This window comes from Plodia interpunctella, chromosome 7 (assembly GCF_027563975.2).
Source record: "Plodia interpunctella isolate USDA-ARS_2022_Savannah chromosome 7, ilPloInte3.2, whole genome shotgun sequence".
NCBI lineage: Eukaryota > Metazoa > Arthropoda > Insecta > Lepidoptera > Pyralidae > Plodia > Plodia interpunctella.
Window position 1 is genome coordinate 9,305,930 of NC_071300.1, and position 13,567 is coordinate 9,319,496.

General features: G+C 34.6%; 2 protein-coding genes across 2 annotated transcripts; both read left to right on the forward strand.

Moving 5' to 3' along the window:
• The first annotated feature begins 648 nt into the window (after positions 1–648).
• On the forward strand, positions 649–4,660 carry LOC128671275 (uncharacterized). Its single transcript, XM_053747621.1, has 5 exons — positions 649–1,441; positions 1,540–1,639; positions 2,725–2,814; positions 3,361–3,516; positions 3,850–4,660. Exons 1-5 carry the CDS (start codon positions 660–662, stop codon positions 3,901–3,903), a joined length of 1,182 nt encoding a protein of 393 aa, XP_053603596.1. The 5' UTR covers positions 649–659; the 3' UTR covers positions 3,904–4,660.
• Positions 4,661–11,112: 6,452 nt separating this feature from the next.
• LOC128671267 (uncharacterized) lies at positions 11,113–12,864 on the forward strand. Its single transcript, XM_053747608.2, has one exon. It carries the CDS (start codon positions 11,570–11,572, stop codon positions 12,662–12,664), a length of 1,095 nt encoding a protein of 364 aa, XP_053603583.1. The 5' UTR covers positions 11,113–11,569; the 3' UTR covers positions 12,665–12,864.
• The last annotated feature ends 703 nt before the right edge of the window (positions 12,865–13,567 follow it).

Here is a 13,567-nt window from a genome sequence, read left to right on the forward strand (position 1 = left end):
GATTGTGTTTTTTGCTGATTCACGCATAATTCTTCATTATGCAAAAACAAAAGAGTTTATTTTGCCTGGGTAAAGGCAAAAACGTAAATGCTCAGTTTACGCCGGGCGCAATCCTATCTCCGGGTAAGTAGGCCTCTCTCACCTAATGGAAAGCAGTCACCGAAACTTGTAATACCAGGAATGTTGCGCGTTGCATTTGGTAGATTTTGGTAGACTTTTTGGTAGATTACTCGTAGGTAAATGTGAGATACCCAGGTAAATAAAAAATTACGTTAGTAAAGAACAAATGTCAGTCCTAAATCGGAACAGAAAGGGAAAACTTAAAAAGTTGTACACGTTCCCGTATAATAGTAAGTAATATCCTAACAACTAACAACGCTGAAAATCGGAACGGTAACGAAGAAGTAGGTCGCGGGACATTGGGTTTCACGGTTCATGGTTGAGGAAGGAACTGGAAAAATGCACAGATCAGAGAGAGGTGCAGACGACTACGTAGACTTTTTGGTAACTACTTTTAAATACAGTGCAATAAAATAAATACACTTTATAAAAAGCGATATTTTTAAATTGTCACCCACAAACATTTCTCACCGATTGTACTACTATCACACCCATACCCATAAATCTGCCAGCACAGTTCACGGTGGTCGCCTGCAAAAATGAAACTTTTCTCTAATATCGGGGCTCTTACTGAAACAGTTGGACCCAGGAATATAGTCGACGATACCATGGCATTCCCGTTGCTCATCCAGAGAATACTAGGCCAAAACATTTTAAACCCCAATTCCACCTGGAAAACGACCATTGTGCATCACATAGCAAGCGCAGCTTTGATAATATACATTATTCTTGGTACGTACGAAATTCTATCGAATACTACGGATATTAAAGACATAGCTGAAGCATTTTATACGTATGCTATCATTGGTATAATTATAATCAAGTATTTTCTCTATACCAATGAGAAGATCATGTTTCGTAAATTATATGTAAAAGCAAAAACGTGTATTCTTGACATAATATCCGAAGATTCTCACGAAGGAATGGTTAAAGTGCTCCATAGAACAAAACGAATTTTGTTTTTAATGTTTGCTGCCATCGTCCTGCCTGTGGGTTCATATGTCGTTAGGGTTTTTTGGTATTATGCTAAAGGGGAAAGGGTGCTAATTTCCAAGACGACTTCAACCCTTCTGCCTATGACGTCGCCGTACTATGAAATCGCGACTGGTTTTCATGCTATTTTCATGGCTAGTATCGCATCGACTTACGTCGTTATAGATATGTGGATTATATTTTTGATGAATTTATATTGTTCAGCCAGTGATTGCGTGGTGAAAATTGTAAACGTGAACAAGGAAGACGAGGAAAATATGGAAAACTATGAATTACGTTTGAATGAACATCTGAGGAAATTTTATTTGAGACATGTTAAACTTGTCGAGTATGTCTTTTGTGATTAACATAAGTTTTTTTTTTTAATATTTTTTTTTGTTAAAATAATTTCAGGATAAATAAAGGTTAATGTGATTATTTTTTCAGATATCTTCACATTCTGAATGAAACTTTGAAATGGCAATCGCTAGTCCCACTCATAACCGTTATAGTTTTGTCTTGTATTCCAATGTTATCAATGAGCAAAGTACGTTCTTATTTTCCTGTATTTTTGTATTCATATTCCACACTATTTATATATATTATCATATTATACAACCTACATAAAGTTATAACTTCAAGTCCTGAGTATATATATTAATTATCATTCTGCTACGATTCACACATACAACTATTATCGCAAACCAAACTGCTCCTCACACTATATATTATATTTATCTCAACTGACACATGCACTGCACACTTATGATCACATTAATTTTCTACCGTAACCTTGTTCCTTTTTGTTTATTTCATTTAATTAACATTCACAATTGTAGTCTTTACGTAATACTTTTAAGGAAGTAGCAGGTCATTCCCATCACGAGTATCTTTAGATTACTCACTGGGAAGCTAGCCTAGCCTTATATTGTAACCAAGATTACTGGAATAAATGTCAATTTTATTTTATTATTTATTATTTATTTATATTCACACGACACGTCCGCGTCATTTATTTTAACTTGAAGCCAATAAAAATGCTTTATGATAGAATTCGTAAACACAATTTAAATCTATACTATTATTATAAAGAGGTAAGCGTTTGTGACTTTGTGAGTTTGTATGTTTGAGGCAGGTAATCTCCGAAACTACCGAACCGATTTGAAAAATTATTTCACCATCAGAAAGGTATATTATCCAAGATTACTGTAGGCTATATTTCATGTCAATTTTCAAAATTCCAACAGGAACAAAGCCTCGGATTTTGTCGCTCTTTGTACACAATATATATTTCTAGTAATAATTTATTAGAAATATATGCTAGAAATATAATTAACGAACATAAGTGACGTGTTATTTATTTATATAGTTCAATACTTAATTTTTAACAGCTCAGAGTGTCAGCGCTACTCAATATGGGCATGCTTCAGGAAAAAATGTTACGTTTTATTTTAAGTTTATTTAGTTTTTTTTTAGTTTTTATATGTTATTTGAATTAAGAATTGGTTACAAATTTATTTCATGCTATTCAAAACGTATACAGAAAAGTATCCGCCACAAGCTTCGTCAAAAGTTAGTAAGTATTCAGTTAATCAATAATGTTATAATGTTAACAAATTTACTGTTTTCTAGGAATTCGACTTGACCTTTGCCACGAACATTACACCAACAATCGTAGAGGTATTTGTCTATAATTGGTTTGGGGAGCAAATCAAAACCAAGGTAGAGTTTGTAATTACATTTATTTATATAATAGTATATGTATATAGTAAATAAGAAAATAATTGACTTTTGATCCATTACACTTTTGTCTACTAGGTTTTTTTTGAACTTGACTTTCTAGGAGAACCGATTTTGATACAAACTTTCACCCCCAAATGAATACAATTTAAGTCTTGATTTTTGAAAAAAAGTAATTATGTTTGAACAGGGTTCTTTAATTTAAATTTAATCAAAATCGGTCCAGCGATCTTAGCCGTGACAGCGGAACAGACATAGGCTTTCGCATTCAAAATATTATGGAAGTATTATAAATTAATACTAATATTATAAAGAGAAAAAAAAAAATATTTTTGTTTTTTTTTTGTTTGTAATGGATGAAGTCAAAAACTACTGGGCCGATTGTGATGAAATTTGGCACAGAGATAGACGAAACCATCTGGAGTGACATAGGCAACTTTTTTATTATGGTTTTACCCGAGCGAAGCCGGGACAGACCTCTAGTCATTTCACTGGAATATATATATATCATACTGTATTAAATTTCAGTCTAATGCCTTACGTGATGCTCTCATACACTTTGACTGGGTAAACTTGCAACTGAAAGACAAAAAGAATTATTACGTAATAGTGAGTTTCATGAACAAAGATTTTGGAGTTACGACCGCGTTTGGGAGCGAACTCTCGCTTATAACTATGACGTCGGTAAGTTAATAGCTACACAATAAAAAATGAACTGTTGACCGCGACTCCGACCGCGGTGAAAAAAAGGTACATTTCACTCACGGAGATATCCATTAAAAATAAAACGAGTAGCATTTCGAGAGTCCCGGTAGAAGTGAAAATTTGAATATTAACGTTGTGCATTTTTGTCATCTTACGAATTTTCGTTTAGGTCTCATGTCCTGACACGAGTTTAACATTTTTTTACTCATCACATAAAGTTCACAACTCCGCTAAAGAAGTTTTCACTTCAAAATCACCATAATTGTTCTAAATAGATTAGATCGATGAATGATTCTAACTTATTGATTTCAGGTCCTCAAAGCCAGCTATCAAGCCTTTACTATGTTGATTCAAATGACTGTTTGAAAGCTAAAATATATATTATTATTTAAATTTTATCTTAGAATTTCTGTGTCCACATTTTGATCACTAGCGTTCCATAACATAAATCCATAACTAAACTTGTAATTTTTCAGGCTCTCACCACACAAATTAACCAATCAACTAATCGGATTTGGCAAACAGATTCGTTATTATATTGCAATTTGACTATTTTCTTCTGCAAGTTCTTGTACCACTACATAGTATAAAACAAATTCGTTACTCACTTGTTTCTGTCCGTACGCTTTAAAACTACTACAGAACGGAATTTCATGTGAGTTTTTTAAATAGTGTGACTCCTGAAGCAGGTTCTTAAGTATAATTTTATTATGGTTTTGCCCGAGCGAAGCCGGGTTATTAACGTCTGGCCTATTTGGGAATAACAGACAACTATAGTTTAAAATAATACATACTTGCGCAGATCTGCGCATCCGCACTCAACAAATGTAATTTTACTGCAATATTCCTGTTCACACCTACTATCATAGTGTATCCAATAAATCGTATTGTGTTATTTTAATAAAATTGATATAAAATATCACTATATTTAATGTATAGTATATATAATCTATAGTATAAATTCTTAATTGTATTACGTATTTAATGTGTATCAGTTTAAATAAATCATATTACACATCAGTTTCGTTAAAATAATTCATAAACAGTTTCCACTGGACATTCGAATTCACAGAAATATTAACAAAACATTATTCGCCCTTATTTCCTTGCAATAAAATATATTTTACATCGCGCCGTTTTATTTTAGTACATTTGATAGGTGAAAGGCTTAATGTATCGTGTTCATTATTTGGTCGAGTTTTAAACGTCAGCATAAAATAAAAAATTGTTTTTGTTGTAAAATATGATATGTCATAATTTTCTTTTTGTCATTGTCACAGTAATTTTTTCACTAGTATTTCCAATAATATAATAGGCTTCGATAAGTCAGCAAAAGTTTGTCGACTCTATTGAATGGTATTGAATATACGAGTATTTATTGACTATTTGTCTATATTAATGGGAATAAGCAAGAATGAGAGAGAGAGAGAGAGATTTGAGATATGATGCCCTCCTTCCGTGACGTGATGTTAGTGAACATCACGTCACGGAACGGTAGCGGACGGCCGGTAGTGACCGGCCGTCCGCTATCTCAAGTTCGTGAGATTGATTCGTAATGCAATTTAATTTTGACGTAAACATTGTTTAATTTAATTTGACTGGAATATATATATATATATATATATATATATATATAATAACCTACATATCAAATTATTATATATATATATATATATATATATAACTCTGACTGACTGACTGACAACGTACAGCCGAAACTACTAGGCGTAGAAAGCTTAAATTTGATGTGTAGGTTCCTAGGACCCTTCGGAAATCCCTTCTTAGTGCTCCTCTACACAGAACTAAGAAGGGATTTCCTGAAATTCCCACGGGAAATTTTTACTCACATACGAAGTTGTGGGCTTTTGCCCTTTGCTAGTACATGATAGAATAGTTAAGTAATTAATTCATTACAATTTAATTCCACGAACTTATCATTGTAGGTACTTATTTGTTTTACATTTTTTTTCGCTGTGCCTTTACGGGGTTCATGTTTGAACTGAATGTAACTTTAACACCATTATGAACAACCTACGTGATGATTGATTTGAGTTTGAGTTTATCGTCAAGGATGATATGATGATATGCATGCAAATGGTCTGACAACTAAGGAGCTCTCTGACAACTTAGAAAATAAATGAGAAATATTAGGAAAGTGAATTCTATGCTCTGATACTCTATGACGGTGTAAGACGGGGATAACGCTCAGATGATAGAGACCAATAAACGATTGCGGGGTCTGAGCTGACGTTTCGTATTTGACGAAAAAAATAATTCTAAATTAATTCGTGGTATGTTTTAACCCCATTGGGTCATCTTGTGTATGATAATGATATCAATAATAATGCAAAAGTTCATTAAACTAGTCTAGACATTCTATAGTTTCATATCGGAATATTTTAAATTAATATTCATCAAATAGATCTCATATCAATTCGGTTTATTCATGGAACTAAACAATATATCATCAAATAAATCTATTTTCAATTCGTAGAAATTTTCCTAAATTTTATATAGTGAAAGTTAATTTCCATAAATTCTTAATTAAAATGGAATTTCGAGACCAACCACGGAGATTAATAAACCACAAAGTGTCTTGCGTTAATAAGATACTAAATCAATGATAAGAAAAACTTCAAAGTCCCAGATGAATCTCATCATCAGATCAATTTTGATCTAGAGTATGGTCTAAAAACTTTAATAAAGATTTGGAAAGATATGCTAGCTTTTACACGGGTTTTTCTAATAAATATATAAGGTAATATATAAAGCGGTGGTGGTGTAATGGTTAAGACGTCCGCCTGTGGATCGTAAGGTCCCAGGTTCGAATCCTACTCGTGCCATATGAGTTTGTATACCAATCTGACTAATCTATAGTAATTTAATTTCGTCGTCCACCGACCACCAACGTCGTTGTGTGTGAAATGGAGAAGGCAATGGCAAACTAATAATGCCAAGAAAGTTGTTGTGTGTGTTTCATTCCACGTAATAACCACGATCCTCAGCCATGAGAAATATTACTATGAAGAAGAAGATATAAACGGATATACTGTATTTTCGTATTGTAAATTCAAAAATCATCAACATTTTTTCCATTCATAATTTCACAAGTTAAAGCAAGAAACAAAAAAAAAAATTACACCCGAACATATTATTAAAAATTCCTTCTTTCTGGGAACTCGGTTAAAATTTAAATGTAGGTATATTTCCTATTTGCAAACCGTTTTGCCAAACATCAGATAACATTTGTACGCTCCGATTGAAAAGAAAGAGTCGTTTAATACACGAAATTGACATTGAGAAAGGTCAGGATTTGGAGCATTCTATAATCTAATATTTAGAATTATAAAGCAGATAGAAGTGACGCAGATAGATTGTCGAAATCGTCATGTTATGCTGTGCTTATTAGCTAAATTTCGAACAACCAATAGAATTCTTTTTATTAAAAGATACCAAATGAAAGGTACAAATGTGTGTTCTACAGCAATTAGAACAGGCTACAGATATGTTTCTGTACAATTTTTGCAAAAACGTCTTCAGATCTTGTTGCATACAACGCGTGACAAAAAATATGTCCGTGCAGTAACTGTTAAGGAGTATCTCGTTAGGAGCCGATCTAGGGTGCACCAACAGGTCGTGCTTATAATTATTAGTAATAAATTGTGAAGGAAACTGAAGCGACTATGTGGAAAATTCCAATCAGAAATTGCAACAACTATTTGTTATGTTTAACTTGCAAGATTTGATTACAGACAAAGATCAAGACATGAATGAATCTAAATAATAGCAGTAAAAAGGCAGCAGATAGCACTTCTATTTACCTTATAATTCTGAGGATCACGAATCAACGGGCGAGATCTGGGCAAATTTGGGCTCTTTATGAATTTAGTTCTCGCGCCGGGCCCGATCCACGATAGTGTCAAAACCCGTTGAATGAGTTATGGGATTGCGGAAACATTTCAAAAGTTAAGTGATGCAGAGCAGGCGAAAACTGTGCTGAAATGGACTTTAAAAGAATCTAGTTTTAATGCATTGTATTTCAATAAAGGTATTAAGTATTTTAATAATAAACAACGAAGCGGCGGTGGTGTAATTAATGGTTATGCGCGCCTGTGGATCGAAAGGTTTACTCGTGCCATATGGGTTTGTATATCAATCTGAATTAAATATAGTTTTCATCGACCACCACTTGCTTCCGGTGAAGGAAAACATCGTGAGGAAACCTGCACACTGGTGGACAGTTTAGTTCACCAGTATGTATGCGACTACCTGCCACTAGATGGAGGTAAGTAGTCGTAAAAATCACGTCAGATGCCTTTAGGCGAATAAAATCTGACATCAGTGTTAGCAATAACACACTCGATATGATGATCATTTCAATAAGTGCCAGGTTCAGAATCCACTTGTGTCACGTGAGATTACATACCAATCTGATTCACAGATATAACGTTAAAAATTGTGTTTCATAAGTATTGCATAAGGCTAACTAAACTAGCCAATTACATTAGATAGATTTATATAGTAGTAAGTTCTGTTATATTACAATATGATGTATTTATCAGAAAGTGTTGAAACAGATCCTAAAACTAATAAACGTTATCGTAAAAAGCCAGTTTAGGCCGGACTTTTCCCCAAAATAGTCCTGTATGATATGATGTATGGTTTTCCACATGGCTGTTACTCGTTTTGCGATCCACTGACTGAATTTAGATATGAGAGGGCTGGACATAACAATCGTCTGTCAACTGATGTCAGAATGGTCAGGAAGATTAATGTTCACGTGTCGTCGTAATAGAGATGCAGTATCAAATTTAAATTCAGTACATGAATTTTGTTTTGCACGATTTTAATACTTAGGTTTTAAATTCGTGAAAAGAATTGAATTGAAAAGTTATAGGTAAGCGAACGCTATGCGGGCTATACACATTCGGCAAACAGTTTTAAACTTGGACGGATTCGACATACATTGCTGGCTTTTTGCGGTAAGTAAAAGTTTTTGCATTCGCGTTGACGTCGATCTGAGTTCGGCGATAGGGTCCGACATATGAGATAAAATAGAAATATTTACAATATACTTGGTTTACTGATCTACTGATACAAATTCAACTTTATAATAATTTCTATTTTATAGGCATTCGTAAATAATATCATTGCATATTCTTACATGTTATTAAACACAGTCTTCTGCTGCGTTTAATAACGCTTCATGTCTATCTGTTCGCGGTAAACTCAAAATCCTACACGGATTTTCATGCAGATATATTAATAGATATAAACTAGAAAGAACAGATCACCAATCGTGTGATTCCTGATGAAGGTTTTGGTGAATAACTTCACGTTTTTACCTGAGCAAAGACCGGACTTCTATGTCTCAACATTTTCTAACAATTTTCAAGCTATTTGCGCTCGCACCGTTGTACCAACTGTGCACAAAATACCTAAGAATTGTTTATGATCTCAACCAGCTTGCAGCGGGAATTCACGCCGTGCGTCTGTGAAATTATCTCGAGAGTTTCTACGAGCATTGAAAATGTCAAAGTTTATATAGAAAATTGATAGTCCCTTTTACACATGATGAGATTGTTTTTCAGTATAATTTTAATGATACAATACAATTACTCTCTCGCAAAAAGTTCCTAAACTATTTTAGTATCAAATGTTAAATCTACAAGGCAGAAAGTTTTGGAAAATAAATCGACTAATATAAAATGCTCTGTGAGCAAAATGTAAAATTTGTTATTACAAGATTTTATTTAACTTGCAATGTAATTATGTATGTCCTTATGTCTATTCGGATGGAATTTTGCAACTCGATTTTGAAGGAGATGTCTTCAACTGATTGAGCTGCGACATGAAATTTTGTACACACGTTTAGTTTGAATGACAATGCATTATTATGATAAGTACGACCTGATGGGGCACCCAGGAACGATTTCAGATTTGGGAACTCATCAACAACCGTTGACACATTAAGTATAATAAGAACTCTCTGTGTAGTGGTGTTCAGTCGCTTTATAGACTTGACTAACTACGTCTCTATAACTTTTTAAAACAAACAATGACAGACTAAGGAAAAAAATAACTATCGATTGGGACGGAGGGCTGCGAGTGCTGAACTAGACGCGGACCAGGACGGACATCGACGGCGCGATTATGAGACAATACAGTACTTTATTCAAGTCGCCCCTTCACTCTGAAAATAAAGGCTTGTGACGAAAAATTTCATTTTTGTAAAAAAAAAAACTAATTCCAGTTTACCCTTCACTCTGAAAATAAAGGCTTGTGATAAAAAATTTCATTTTTGTAAAAAAATAAATAAATCAAATTTAGCTATAGTAACATTATTTTTAAAACCAATAAAATGAAAAACAATTTTTTTTTACAGCTTTTGCAATTCTTATAATAGTTATTTATTCCAGTTTTATTTTTGAGCTGCCGCTCTTAATTCTGCTTAATTTGACATTGACGTGAAATTGGTGTCCATAATGGAAATATTTTTAAGATATATAATAAAATGTGTTTTATTGAAAACAACAACAGCAAAATATAATATAATAAAAGTTGAATTATGGGTGGGTTTCAATTTTGACGTTAACGTGCGCAAAAAACTGCAACTCACCCTAAAACATGTACCTACATTTGAAAGGCCACTTTAAACTCATTCGTTAAGTTTCGTTTTTTCGCGTAATGGACACATGCAACATAAAAAAAGCAACCAATATAAAACAACTAACCCCAAGAGGAAACTCTCATACTGAATGCAGCAAAAGCATCCAGCCATAACCGGTAACATTCCGGCAATAACCGGTGAGATCCGGTTTCTGTTTTACTGCAACACGTTAGGATTCTTTACGGGGATCATAAAGAATTCCAGCGATTACTGCGACTTTAAAATTCTCACTGTTCGAATGGTGCCGAGTGGGAATGGGAGGTATTACCACGAATTCTCGATTGTGTAATTTCGCTGAGATATTTTTTATATAATAATTTTTTATATAATAACCTTCTGACTATAACTGTGAAATTAAGTTTAGCATCTCCTTTTAATGTTTTTTGTTTTTATTAATTGAATAATGTAAACTTATGTTTATGCAAATCTAAATTCTGTCCCGGCTTCGCTTCGGTAAAATATAAATATAATAAATTATACAAAATCAAAAATCAAAATCAAATCATTTATTCAGAAATTAGGCCTACACAAGCACTTTTTCACGTCGTATTCTAAATTAAATGATGTTCATCAAAGCTACAAACTACTACCATTTCGGAACGACCACTGCTGAGAAGAAATGCCAAAAGAAACTCTTCAAACAGTGTTGGCCAGAAGGGCTTACCATTTTTTAAATATAAATTTATGTATAATTATCTAAACTCAGGAACCGCACTATCTATTAGCGAAAAACCGCATGAATATCCGTGCAGTAGTTTTTGAGTTTATCCCGAACAGACAGACGGGACAGAGGACTTTGTTTTATAATACGAGAGGATGTAACGATAAATTGTCTTTGTCTTTCAACAAACTTTTCTTGTTATTATCATGAGTATATTAAAACAATGTCAGTTGTGATACCGTTTGTGATACCGTCAATATGTAAACGATTATCTCCGTGTTGTTAAAAATATTTGGTGCTATTAAAGTGCTTACTTCGTTGCAAAATTATTACTAAACGAATCCTTAGTACACAATCTACCGATTAGTATTTGTGTTGACAGTGAATTATATACAAATATAAGTGAATTCATCAAATAACAATTTCAATTTTTGCTTCGTAATTTGTCGTCGACCAGTGTCAGTGCGCGATCATGCTGTGACTCATCGACTATAGTGCGTTATACTCCGCTCAACTACTCCGGAACTGGCTCAACTACTACTTAATTTCGCCCATTGCGAACAAGTGAACTTAGCGCAGCGGTTAACGTAAGCGCTAGGCGTGCTGGTGACCAGAGATCGAATCCGACGAGGAGCAGTCGATTATTATTATTATTTTTTTTTTCTTCAAATTTTTTTCTTCTTCTCTTTCTTCGTCTAATAATGGCTAGTAACTGCGGAACGTGTGCTGGTTGCCAAAATTTAATCACAGATAAAGAATATTTGATATGTTTCCTATGCAGAAAGCAATATGATTTAATTTGCGCTAATGTATCGCAACAAAGGTTTTACAACACACTCACAGGTGAACACCGACTGTCGTGGCAATGCGTATGCTGTGTTAGTAAAAAACCTAAGTCGGATAATACCAACACTCCAGTGCGCGGCGTATCTGATGGAGTTAATCTGAATAGAGGCGCGGCGGCCTGCAACCTGTCGCAGAACCTAGATGACAGTAGCGCGTTGAATGATACATTGGATATGACAGATATGCAAGTATTCTTGCTGGAAGCGCGACAATGGCGGGAGGAAATGAAAGCGATGCGTGTTCAGCTTGGGATTTTCACTACAACGATCGCTAAACTCACAGAAAAACTGGAGGATAGTGATCGCAGATGTAACCAGTTGGAGGGACGTGTGAATAGCCTGGAGAATCAAATTTCTGAATTAAATTCTAATAGTGATAAGTCATTGCTGGCAACGATCGAACAGCTGAAGTCAGAACTAAATGACCGTGATCAAGATTCTTTGGGGAATGATTTAGAAATCTCCAATATACCTGAAGATAAGGGTGAAAATTTATTACATATAGTTACCGCTATAGCTGACAAGCTCTCTGTAAATATGACAGTTCAAGATATTGTCAGCGCAACACGAGTAGGCAGATCTGCAGAAGCGGCCGGGGTTGAAAATACACGCCACCGTCCCATCGTTGTCCGAGTCGTGCGGCGCGCATTACGTGACGAGTTGCTACGCTCAGCCCGCGTCCGCCGGGGCGCTACGACTGAGGGCATAGGCCTACCCGCACCACATCGCCGCTTCTATATTAATGAGCGTCTGACTAAGACCAATCGTTTTCTATTTAGCCGAGCAAGAGAACTCGGCAAATCTCGAGGTTGGCGGTATGTGTGGACAAAAGATGGAAAAATCTTCGCGCGTCGTGACTCGCACTTTGAATCTCCACGACATCGCATCCGTGGTGAAAAGGACCTTGTTAAAATTTTTCCTACTGAAATCGTTAGTCCATCTAATTTGTAAAGTTATTCGTCATGCTATTTTAACTGTAACTCACAATTTAAGTAGTTTAATTTTATTCTATTCTAACATAATATTATCCTATTTTTGTCATAATTTTATTCTAAAATGGCTGTATTGTCAATTATTTAATAATTTCTTTCAGTTTAATCGCATTAATAATAATTCATTATTTTTTCTAATAAATACAATCACAATTAATGTCTGGCTAATTTGTTATGTAATTTTCAACGTAGGCATGTATTTTTTGTTTTCATTTTTAAACTTATTTGCTGCAGTTTTGTGGTTCTGTTGTTGGCTGAAATTGCTTTAGTATCTGTTTTTAATGAATTTAATAATTTATTTTGCTATCTTGCTTTTGTTGTGAAGACTAAGCGTAGACATAGATTAGTATATTTAGTTATGTTGGATAGATATAGTGACCCGCTAACTCGGATTTTTTTATTTAGTACACACCGTTTCTTTTTCGGAATTTATAATGGGTCCTAAATTCAAATACTTTAAGTTAGGTCTTTTTAATGCGGGTTCATTGAATACTGGCCATGATGACTTTCTTGTGGCGATGGACCACTACAGTGCCGACATTGTAGCAATAAATGAGACGTGGCTTAGCGATCATCAGTTGGAACGCGCACCCGTTGCGCCCGGGTATAGGTTTCACGCCGCTCAAAGGCCACAGCATATGCGTGGTGGACGTGGAGGTGGGCTCGGGTTCTATATTAAGCAAGAAATCAATGTGCGCTATCTACCGCGTCCAAATGACAACATTGAACAGTTGTGGCTTTCAACGCGAATAAACGGATTTAAGTTAGTGATTGGTACGGCTTATAGGCCACAGTGGGTCAGCGAGGATTTATTCATTGATGCCCTTACGGATTCCTTAAATCACTTTTCTGGATATGACTA

Excerpts from the sequence above, each read along its gene's own strand:
- LOC128671275 (XM_053747621.1), top strand. The coding sequence starts at position 660 with ATGAAACTTTTCTCTAATATCGGGGCTCTTACTGAAACAGTTGGACCC. Across the intron at positions 2,815-3,360 it reads GGGAGCAAATCAAAACCAAG|TCTAATGCCTTACGTGATGC; the intron begins GTAGAGTTTGTA and ends ATTAAATTTCAG. Across the intron at positions 3,517-3,849 it reads CGCTTATAACTATGACGTCG|GTCCTCAAAGCCAGCTATCA; the intron begins GTAAGTTAATAG and ends TATTGATTTCAG.
- LOC128671267 (XM_053747608.2), top strand. The coding sequence starts at position 11,570 with ATGGCTAGTAACTGCGGAACGTGTGCTGGTTGCCAAAATTTAATCACA.